Below are 12217 nucleotides of genomic sequence, written 5' to 3'. Positions count from 1 at the left end.
GCAATGAATCATAAGTTGTTTGCATTTTTCATATACAATATTTTCATACAAATAGAGATCAATAAAACATCAATCCAAGAATAAATTATAAAAGGGGGAAGGGGAGACAAGACAGAATAAATAGGGCTGGAGGGGGGGAGGGGGGGAAATGGTAAGGAGGTAGACTAGTAGCCCAAATAAGAATTCAGAGTAGTAGGACTGATATGAGCATATTAAGAAAAAGTACCTGAGGTCAACCAGCCTGAGAAGTTAGCAGATGCACGGAACTGATACCAGGCTTCCCATTGTTTAGAATGTGCAGTGCCCATTCCCTGGTCTTCAGCACCCATCTCTTCCAATCGTGCTAGATGATCCAGAGCCTTTACCCATGTGATTCTATGGAGACTTTCTGTTGAGCGCCAGGCCCGGGGGATGATTTGGCGCATTGCTATAATAAAGAATCTAAGAATGCATTTTTTTACTGATTTGATCCTACCTGGGAAAGCTGATGGGAGAGCTATCTGGGGAGGTGGAGGACCTGTAGAGGTGGTCATGAAGTTTGAATATGTCCCACCACAGAGAGGCAACCCTGGGACAATCCCACCAAATGTGCAACATGGTGCCTCTTGAACTCAGGCACCGCCAACAGGTGTCTGGTACGGAGAGGTAAAACTGGCGAAGCTTAACCGGGGTCCTATACCATTCAGACCAGATCTTATAGTTAAGTTCCTGTATCCTACATGATATGGAGGACTTATGGGTGAATAATAGGGATCTCTTCCACTGGTCAGGTGTGAGGGAACATCCCAAATAATTTTCCCAGGATTGTATAATTTTCTTAGCCGGAGCAGGGAGCACCTCCGGGTCGTCCCCGATCTCTCCCGAATTCAGTATGGCGTATATGAGAGATATAGGATGTCCAGGCGCAGAGGTCGCAACACATATTTTCTCAAAGTCAGATAAGGGGGATTGAAGTTGCGATCCAGGTGCCAGAGATCTAGTGAAATTGCGTAATTGGAGATAATGGAACCAACATCCAGGTGAATCAGGTATGAGATGTACTAGGTCTTTGAGATCCATTATCCCCCTAATGGAGTGTATGTCCTTGACTCTGACCTGAGGCTTGGCTTGTAACCCAAAAGATGGTAGGGCCATAAGATTGGGCGGGAGTGATGGGTGTCCAGATAGGTTTGTGAGTGGACCAGGGATCGTGGCCAACTTTACCTTGGAAGCGAACCCAATCCAAGTATCCACTATGGAGGATAGAAAAGGCAAGAGCTGTTGGATGGATAATTGGACCGAGGTATTTTTCAGGAACCAGAAGACACTTCAGTGAACCAGAAGACACTTCAGTGAACTCATTGTCATGTTCAAGAAACCAATTTGAAATGATTTGAGCTTTGTGACATGGTGCATTATCCTGCTGGAAGTAGCCATCAGAGGATGGGTACATGGTGGTCATGAAGGGATGGACATGGTCATAAACAATGCTCAGGTAGCCCGTGCCATTTAAACAATGGCCAATTGGCACTAAGGGGCCTAAAGTGTGCCCAGAAAACATCCCCACACCATTACACCACCACCAGCAGCCTGCACAGTGGTAACAAGGCATGATGGATACATGTTCTCATTCTGTTTACGCCAAATTCGGACTCTACCATTTAAATGTCTCAACAGAAATCGAGACTCATCAGACCAGGCAACATTTTTCCAGTCTTCAACAGTCCAATTTTGGTGAGCTCGTGCAAATTGTAGCCTCTTTTTCCTATTTGTAGTGGAGATGAGTGGTACCCGGTGGGGTCTTCTGCTGTTGTAGCCCACCTTTCTTTCCCATTCTGACATTCAGTTTGGAGTTCAAGAGATTGTCTTGTCCTTGACCAGGACCACAACCCTACATGCATTGAAGCAACTGCCATGTGATTGGTTGACTAGATAATCACATTAATGAGAAATAGAACAGGTGTTCCTAATAATTCTTTAGGTGAGTGTATATATACAAGATTATACCGATTGCTGGATATTTGGACTGCGGCCTGGTTAAATCATGTATCACTTTTTCATATATAATTATATTTTTTTTATATTTTTCAGATTTTTTTTGATGATCAACTAATGACTATCGGGATTTTATAGTGTTTGGGACCTACAATCATGTCTGTTTAGATATTTAGATAATAAATATATCATTTTACCTTTTACATCTTGTCCATCCATGCATTTGCCAGATATTTGAGCGCCTCCCTAACATATTTATTACTTATCCTCATTCTTCATATATGGTAAAGTGAACTGTAATGTCCCAGAGTGGCATTACCACTTCTGCACCTCACTACTATCTCTAATTGGCTGATGTCATGTCATTCTATGTATTTATTTCCAGGTCCTATATAATGTGCATATCTCTTTGCATGTAACTGTTATGTTCAATTGTAATATGCCTGGTTCACCAGCAGGTGGCAGCATAAATGGCAGGGACAGAGAGTGGGGCTTTTCTTCCATTCTAACACCCCCTCTGTGGTGTGGTGGGCATGTCCCACTGCCTGCAGGAAGGGTGGGACCAGTGATAGTCCAGCTTACCCTCTGCTAGGGGAAAGTTTATTTTTTTTACCCTCTGTTAGGGTAAGGAAGCAGGTGCACATCCCTGTTGAACATGCCTTGCCCAGGCTAGCTGGAGCACCTTCAGCTTAGATGACATGGAGGCAGAAGCTTGGGTCCTCAGGAGCCAGGAGAGGGAGAATCCCTGGTATAGCATAACTCTGAGTCAGACTACAAAGTGAAGTTGCAGCACCCAGAAAGTAAGCTGATACAGCCAGCCTGTCAGCACAGCAGAGCCAGAGAGCAACAGATGTAGCAAAGAGGAGTTTTCCCGCCACTGTTAATGTCAAAGCCTCCTGGGAACCGAGACAAAGCCTGAGTCTTTTTGGAGAAATGTTTAATGAAAGTAAAGTTGTTATCAACTTCATCACAAAGTCTGTTCACCCTATTTTTCTGCTTTCGCAGGGCACCGCCTGGGGTCCAGCATATCCAGGTAGGAGCACCGTGACACATGCACAAGCACACTTAAAAGAACATTTAGGCTACCCTACATCACTCTGACAGTCCTACACCTGGGTACCATCCACAGTATCTCTAAAAGGGGCCCTGTGACCTTGTTTCTTCACTGCAACTGGCGTCACGAAAAACATGCACTTTAAGGGACCCCAAGCTGTGCACCCGTCGACTGCAAAACATTATTCCATTCATAAAACACCTAGGCCAGTAATGGCTAACCTCTGACACTCCAGCTAAGGTGAAACTAAGACTTCCAGCATGCTCCATTCATTTCTAGGGAGTTCTGAGAACAGCCAAGTGTGCATCTTGGGAGTTGTAGTTTTACTACAGCTGGTGTGCCGGAGGTTAGCCATCACAGACCTAGACCAACGCTAAAACACTGAATACATAACATCAGTAAGTTTTCTTACCGCCACTTTGCGTGTACCTAACAGTTTGGTATTTTCATCTAACAATCTGATTAATTTTCCAAATGTTGGGTCATCATACTCAAACCTGTTCCCAAAGATAATCGAGCAGATTACATTGGATACTGCACTGTTTACTAACAGGTGTGGATTGAACGGTTTGTCTAGAATAAGAAAAATATAGAAATCATATAAAAAGAGTGAAAAAGATTATATTCTATGAAATGTCATTACTGTTAATTTATGACAGAAGGGCTCTTCTCCAACCTCCATAGCTAACCTGTAGCAAATCTCCAAAGTGCTACATGCAGATCTTGTTACGGATTTGCAGCAGACTTCAACTTTATAATGTATCCACAATGAACAGTATAAACAAGCTGAAGATGTGAAAATCCTAACAGCAAACCATCAATGGAAAAATCTGCTACATGTGAATGCGGTTTTGTAGCACTGTATTGTACATCTGTTGCAGATTCTCAATTTGGGGTCAATAGTTACTGTACATATGTCCATCAAGTTCTACATTTCTTCATCATCTAACTGTAAGATTAATTAGAACACTCAAGCCCAATTATTAGTAGATAAGCAGTTGGTCTTTTTTTAAATGCTGACCTAGTATCTGCCATTACTACCTCTTGGGGTAGGGAATTCCATAGTCTGACTGCTGTAACTGTAAAGAATCCTTTCCCGTATTGGTGTCCAAATCATCTTTACTCCGGAGTCCACACAAAATGAATGATCCCCTGGTCCTTTGAACAGGTCTTAGATCAAAAAAATATTGTGCCAGTTCTTTGCATTCACCACGTTTTTTTCATTCATGTAAATGAGATCATCTCTAAGGGTCTATTCCAAGCTGAATAATCTAAATTTTTCTATTTAATAATCTAGACTGCTACCTTTCCCATATCCTTTTTAGGCCTTGTTCACATTTCCATGTCCATTTGACGGCCGAGTAAAAATCCATCCGTGTTTCATCCGTGAAGGATCCATGTTTTGTCCGTGTATCTGTTTTTCGCCATCTGTATTCCACGGACACTGCTCAGCTGAAAATTAATTTCCAGAGCATGTCCTATGAGTGGTCAGTGAAAAACCGGCCAAACACAGATGCCATCATGGACCAAAGTAGTGCATGTCTCCTTGATACTTTCACTTACCCACGATCAGTAAAACAAACATATTAACTTCAATGGGAACGTGTGCCGTCCACAGAAAATGCGGACAGCGCTCATCAGTGAAAAACGGAAATGTGAACAATGACTTCAAATGTGTCCAAAATGGAATCCCATATTCAAGATAAGTAAGTCACTATTTTCTGTGCAAATAGAACTAAATATAATAATTGAATAGAATCAAATATAGAAGGTGGAATATGTATGTGTATGTTTGGCCCACAATCCCAACAAAACGCAGTTCATGGCTTTGAATTTGGGAAGTATAGACAGAGGGTAAGATTGGTATAGGCATATATTTTACCATTGTGAGGTTTAAAGCTTTCTGTAAGGGCAATTACTTCATCTTGAATTTTGGCTTCTACGGATTTCTTCCCCATTCCAAAGTCTCGAAGTGTTGATAGTGTGAACCTCCTCATAGATTTCCATAGTTCTCCATTGGAAAATATTACACCTGAAATATATTTATATGTGAGCAAGGAACTATAAAACTGGGCAAAACATAGCCTTGTGGGAATATAGCTAGAAAAATGAAATCAAACATGAATTTCTAAACTTGTTTCTTTTGAAATTCTTGTTTAAATGTGAGAGTGAAGTCAACTTAAAATGACCTACAAACAGGAAATCATATCTAAAATAAAGTAGAAGAAAATCAGAAGGAGAAAAATGAAAGAAGGAAGGTAGCAATGAAAAAAGTGAATGAAGGAATGTGAAGAAAAGCCAAGAAGAGTAAAAGAAAGATAAGCAAGTAAAACAGAGTAAGGAATGAAAAGGAAGAAGAATGCTGATAAAAGGGAAGGAGCATGTAGATGAAAAAGAAGAAAAGAGAAAGAAAAGTAAAGTAGAATTATGATGATGATGATGAAGAAGAAGGAAGATAAGAAAGAAAAAGGAAGAAAGAAAATGTTGACAATGATGAAGCAGAGGGAACAAAAACTAAAAGAAGCTGTGTAAGAAAAAAGGAAAAAGGAGAATAAAGTAAGTAGAATAATGAAGATGAAGAAGTAGTAGAGGAAGGAAACAAAGAAAAAAAAAAAAAAAAAAGAGGAAGATGATAAAATGGTTAAGAAGAAAAAGGAAATAGAGTGAAGTTAATGGTAATAATGAATTATAGGAAGAAAAAAATAGATGAAAGCGAAGAAAAAGGAAGATAAGAAAAAAAATCATAAAAGAACAAAATGGAAGAAAAATAAAGTTGATGAATGAAGAGTGACAATCACCACTGTTGCTTCCTATTTGCATTTATTATGCAATTCATTTCTAAAAATTGGTCAAATGTTTGGAGTGTTCTCCTTGTGGCCAACATTTTCAGTTTAGGTGTGGCTTTATTTGAGACACGTGTACACCGTGGCCACTGTCAGGTCACAACTGGCTATATTGTAGAAGGGTCACAACATTTAAAACATTTTACGTAAGATCTGTAGGATGTTCCTCTTCAGGGCGGTTCTTTTCCTATTTGCAGTATTTGCACAAAATTATATAAATCAATGTGACATTTTTGTGATTCTTCAATTAGCAGGATCAGCAACCATCACTAGAGTACCCAAAAGTAGATTGCTATATATCCTATTCTAATAACGAGCTTCTGCTATGACTTGTAGGATTCATAGAAAGTACAATATAATTACCATGTCTGTTTGTTGCTAAGTCAAATATTGGAGTATTTGCTCTTTCTCCAAAATCTTCAGCTCGGGTGACAAGTGCTTCCTTCACAGCCTTATATCCAGAAAGTACCACTAATTTTCTGGGTCCTACATGCAGAGTATAGATTTCCCCATATTTCTCAGACAGCTGCAAAATATAATAATTTTACTTAAATATAAATTTATATGAATTGTTTTCTGTAAAGATGAAATTGGAGTCCACAAAGTGTGGGATGAATGCAGTATGTATTCAGCATGCCATATGTATATAATCTCGAGGGCTTCATCAAGGTAACAAAGCCTTTCTGTAGTTGTCCCTTGTTCCCTTTACTAGGTTGGAGGAATATAGGGTCATACATTGCTCAAACAACACCGTACACTACCCAGATTACTGTGCCCCTGCAATGCATATGATCCAAAAATACATTCCCATGAATGTCATGTACACAGTTTGTAGTATATTCTAACTAGAAGCGTCCCCATCACCATGGAAACGCCTCTGTGTTAGAATATACTGTCGAATATGAGTTTTCACGATCTAACTCATATCCGACAGTATATTCTAACATAGAGGCGTTCCCATGGTGATGGGGACGCTTCAAGTTAAAATATACCATCGGATTGGAGAAAACTCAGATCCGATGGTATAAAAGGGACTCCTGTCTTTACATTGAAAGTCAATGGGGACGGATCCGTTTGAAATTGCACCATATTGTGTCAACGTCAAACGGATCCGTCCCCATTGACTTGCATTGTAATTCAGGACGGATCCGTTTGGCTCCGCACAGCCAGGCGGACACCAAAACTTTTTTTTCATGTCCGTGGATCCTCCAAAAATCAAGGAAGACCCACGGACGAAAAAACGGTCACGGATCACGGACCTACGGACCCCGTTTTTGCGGACCGTGAAAAAATACTGTCGTGTGCATGAGGCCTTAGGCTTAGGCTTAGGTTCACACTTCACTTGTTTGGTCAGTTACGGGTGAAAAACATAGAACAGGTGCAGATCTTTTCATGATACCTTATCTAAGAGTAGGATTGGCTCCTGATTTTGGCTCACCATACAGTAACTGTTGGAATTAACTGACCAAATAACTGAAGTGTGAACTTGGCCTTACAGGTCAATGTTAACGTCAGGTATAATGTACTTAACCGTGAAGTGAATGAAATAGCTGTCTCAATTTACATAGTCTGCTGTTTCCACATAGACTGCTGGTTAGCCTGTTCTGTTATCCACTGTTTATAGTAAAGTGGGAAAGTTCTGTCTAATTTCACTGTTTGTGGGGTGTCCACATTAATTGCTAGATAACCTGTTCTGTTAGCCACTGATTCCACTAAGGGTACTTTCACACTTGCTGCAGGACGGATCCGACAGGCTGTTCACCATGTCGGATCCGTCCTGCGGCTATTTTGCCGTGCCGCCGGTCCGCCGCTTCGTCACCAATGACTATAATGGGGACGGGGGCAGAGCTCCGGTGCAGCACGGCGGTGCACGGCGAAAGGCCGCCGGACTAAAATTACTGCATGTCAGGCTTTTTAGTCCGGCGGCTTTCGCCGTGCACCACCGTGCTGTGCCGGAGCTCCGCCCCCGTCCCCATTATAGTCAATGGGGACAGAGCGGCGGTCCGGCGGCACGGCGAAATAGCCACAGGACGGATCCGACATGGTGAACAGCCTGTCGGATCCGTGCTGTCGCAAGTGTGAAAGTACCCTAAAGTGGGAAAGCATCTCATTTTACACCATCTGCTGCTTCCAAATAGATTGATTGTTGTGCCTTTTTTATAGGTATATACATTGATATCCAATTATTCTAGTTAAGATGGATGTTCATTTCCTTTAAGAGCCATGCTCGACTATATTTACAATTTTCTATGTCTTCAGTAGGCCAAAGTAAGGTGGCACCAAGGTTTCTGTGTATAAAGGTTTCTGCTATTTAGTGTTATTCTTCTTATGAACGAACCAGTCTGAGAAGAAGCCTCCTTTTTCTCCTCTTATAAATGACAGGAGATAAGATAAGAAGCAGCTGGTGATAATTACCTATACAATTAAGTATTTATTGATGAAGCAAAATATATAAAATTTATGCATTCATTTAATGAGCCTTAGTTAGTCCTTAGCATAAGACAATCAGTAGGATATATGTATATATTTCTTTATATTATATGGTTATATGTTATGAAGACAAAATGTATCCAGTACATTATATATATTTCTCATTAGGAGAATATTCGTCTCTAAAAGAGTGTCTGTAAAGATGTGTGTTTTGTAACAATTAATCACATCTTTGGTATGACAGAGGAGGTACTGATATCTTTGTGAGAAAACAAGGCCCATTTATATCATTACGGTCCATAGATCAACAGTGTGAGAAACATTCAGAGAGACGCCTAGAGGTCTGTCTCTAATTGCTACAAGTGTCAGAATTAATCCCTATAGCTTTGAATGAAAATTTCTAAGGTCAAATGTATAGAATATGTTTTATTCAGACTTACATAAGTTAACCCTTCATACTATGATGCAAATAGCTTATACAGCAGTGCCATCTGGGTATGAGTAGGTGACATTACAATAGTAGGAAAAGTGCATTCTGGGTAAGGTTATGATGTCACATTTTTTATCAGTGGCCACGCCCATCCAACAATGATTGGAAAGTTCCAAACTAGGAAGGTGTGTCTAACTGATAAGTTTGTGATCATAAACCACACACAGGGAGAGAAAGACAAGGTGGAGCTCTCTAGAGGGGTCTATCAAGATTAAATCCATAGTAAGATGCGCTATGATTGACCACCCAGCTTTCCTGGGAGCAGACGTGAGATTCCTACTAGGACTTGGTAAGAGACACAGAGAATAATATTTTATTTTATTAAGACTAATTAGATAGTGTGGGTGAAATTATACCATCTAGATTGGCGAATAAATTAATTTATTAATGGATCATCTCTATATTGAGATGTAGTCTTAGGATATTGTGAGACTTCATTCTACCTGCAGAAGAATCAAGACTCATAATCTAGCAAAGCATTAAATGATTGCTTTTAGATATATATATATATATATATATATATATATATATATAAAATATTTATAGAACATTCTTCGCGAAGCTAAGTGATGGATTCCTTGTTTCAAGTCCTTCCTATTTAAGATATGGTCTAGCAATGATCCTAGATCCCTGTTATTTGTCTTAATAGTCTTACCAAAGTCACATATGTGAAAATAGTCCAGGATGGGGCGGAAAGATGCAGTTATCTCTTCTAAGTTATATTCTTGAATGGATTTGCCCATCTTGAAGTCATGTGATGTTGTAGTTGGTTAGAGGGGGGCAGAATGTATTTAGCATTCTATTTTGATGTCTAGGATTAGACATGCCCATCTTGATATCATGAGGTTTTCTCTGAACAGAAGTAATATATATATAACTTATGTTCCTATTTTGATACCCTAACCTAATAATAGCTTTGTTATCATGTGACAAGCTATTTCCACTCACATGTATTGTTAAGCTTGTAATGCATTATATAAACGCTGAATATATTCATTTGCATGTATCATTGTGTTAATTTACTTATATATGTTTATAACCTTGTAACCAATAAATCTGCATATTTTTATAATACCTGTGTATTATTGTATAATGCAGAACTACATTTTTATCATTAATGTCATCTCACGTCAAAAAGAACTTATTATCTGAGGAAAGAGTCGGACTCATATGTGAATTGCATCAATTAGGTTGTCCACAATTCACCAGGTCATAATTTATAGAATTTATGACAAATTTTATAAATTTTATTTTTTATGGTTAATTATTTTTATGACCATTATTAATAATTCTTAATTGAATTATTACCGCCCGACATAAAAGATAAGCTTTTTTTTTAGCCAATGATACAAATAGTGGCCCAGTCACAGAGTGGGGGGAAGGTGTCAGAACTAAGTTTGTATTGACATCTCAGTTTATTTTTCCCTTCTTCTGATTCGTCATAAGAACAAACCCCCCAAAAAAATGGATCCTGTCTTTTGAGCATCAGCCTTCACGCGGTCAGTATTTGGTCACTAATTTATCAGTATTTGTAAGGCAAAAACAGGAGTGGGTCCGAAACAGAGATAAAGGAAATATTCTGTGTTTTGGACCCACTCCTGCTTTTGGCTGACAAATCATGATGAAATCCTGATGCAAAATGCTGACCGTGTGATCGAGGCCTTATGGATGCTCCAAAGACAGGATCCGTTGTGTTTTTAATTTTTTCTGAAGGATCATAAGAAAGGCAAAATAAACAGTGATGTCATGAAGGCAAAACAGGGACTCTAGTGGTCCACAGAGTGGGGGGGGTGGCAACAGCATGAGTAGTTATAGGGGTAGCATGGGAAGCAGTTGCTTTGAGGCCCGACCTCAGAAGGGCCCACCTAGGAGGAAGACACCGGTCGGGGTGCCAGGAGATCCGTTACATTGGTGGCAAGCAGTGGGATGGCGTCCTAGTGAGAGGAGAAGCAGCTCGGAGACACCGTTCGTGGATTTACAAAATTGAGGGCAACGCTAGTATCCGTACAGCACCCCTGGCTACAGCAGGATGGAATCGGCTAGTCTTCAAACAGCGTTCCACTACGAGGAGGAGGATGAACCGGACTGGAGGGATGCAGTCTGGAAAGGCATCTGGCACGAGGCCCTGGAATATGTACAGCGTCGGTGGGGCGAGTGTCTCCCCAGCGAGGAGCAGCAGTTGCAGATGCGAGTAGCCCTGCGAATGCCCCTGGATGAGTGGGTGACAGAACTGGAGAGCCTGGTATGGAAGGAGCTTTGGCTAGACAACGCTTACCAGGCTCTCCGGTGGTATGTGATTTGGCACTCCCCCTGGATGGCTGAGCACGACAGACCCGAGGGTGAGGGTCATGATGGCCCTGGCCTGTTGTTTGAGGCCTTCGCAGAACTGAAGTTCGGAGATGCTGGAGAGTCCCAGTTATGGGATATCTATGACCACAGGGAGGCTATGCATGATTGGGCTACAGCGAGAGAGGTGAGACAAGACCTGGCATCTCACAGTGTCAAAGGAGTGGGAGCTGGAGCAGGATTACCAATACCTCTTCAGCTCAATTCGGTCCCAATATACACTGCCAGAGAGCTGGGTGGCAGTCCCAGACCTACAACCCTACAGCTGGGATGACCCGACTGAAGTATCCCCAGTACCAGCTACAGAGGTAGGGGACCTCATAGACTGGTCCTGGGGGGAAACTCATATGGCAGGTGGAGATGGGACCGAGATCTCTCCACCGGCCCTACAGGGATGCTGGGCAGTCGGCCCAGATCCCCAACGGTAGCCGGAGTTTCAGGCAGTAGGGATAGTTGGTCCTGTCCCCAGCGGCAGTGTACTTTGAAGGGAGAGGAGACAACCGGTCTCTCTCCCCAACCACAGGGGGACAACACCCCTAACTCCAATGGTGCAGATGGGACCGCAGTCTCTGCACCAGGCCGACCGGGATGCTGGACGGCCGGTACAGATTCCCCACCAACCCCGCAGGAATGCCAGGAGGAGGAGGTAAGCGATCTCTCCTCTCCACAGCTGATCCTCAACAAGGTCCTGGGGGTAGGATTCCCTGACCCCATCCCAGCAGAAGAGCTGGCATCGGAGCAGAGCGCCGCTGGCCTCTGCCCTAACTTTCCCTTTGTCACCGGGCAGGACTATACCCTGGAAGAGCTGGCAACGGGGCAGAGCACAGTTGGCCTCTGCCCTCCTTTGTCCCCTTGTCCCAGGCTTGTCTATCTGCAGGTCCCCCCAGCTGAAGCACTGGCACCAGGGCAGAGTACCGCCAGTCTCTGCTCACTCAGCGACCCACAAAGCCAAGAGACCGGTGCCCATCACAGCCATGGTGAAGCCATGGGACCGAAACAAGCTACAAAATTGCCCGGGTGCAGTAACCAAGTGTTGGGGAGGGGACTGCACTGCGGATTGTATATTATTGTGGGGGGGGC

The 12217-nt window shown here is 42.0% G+C and overlaps 1 protein-coding gene across 1 annotated transcript in view; it reads right to left on the bottom strand.

Annotated features, from left to right (window-relative positions):
- The window catches only part of LOC122945064 (cytochrome P450 2K1-like), a 60924-nt gene that overhangs the window by 30083 nt on the left and 18624 nt on the right, over positions 1-12217 (bottom strand). The window contains exons 2-4 of the mRNA XM_044303899.1: positions 6235-6397; positions 4911-5060; positions 3441-3601 (exon numbers count right to left, since the gene is read on the bottom strand). Coding sequence (XP_044159834.1) covers positions 3441-3601; positions 4911-5060; positions 6235-6397 — 474 coding nt within the window. The remainder of the gene's footprint in view (positions 1-3440; positions 3602-4910; positions 5061-6234; positions 6398-12217) is intronic.

The sequence above is a fragment of the Bufo gargarizans genome, chromosome 8, assembly GCF_014858855.1.
Source record: "Bufo gargarizans isolate SCDJY-AF-19 chromosome 8, ASM1485885v1, whole genome shotgun sequence".
NCBI lineage: Eukaryota > Metazoa > Chordata > Amphibia > Anura > Bufonidae > Bufo > Bufo gargarizans.
Note: the sequence above shows the minus strand (reverse complement) of the source record. Positions and strands in the feature narration are given on the sequence as shown.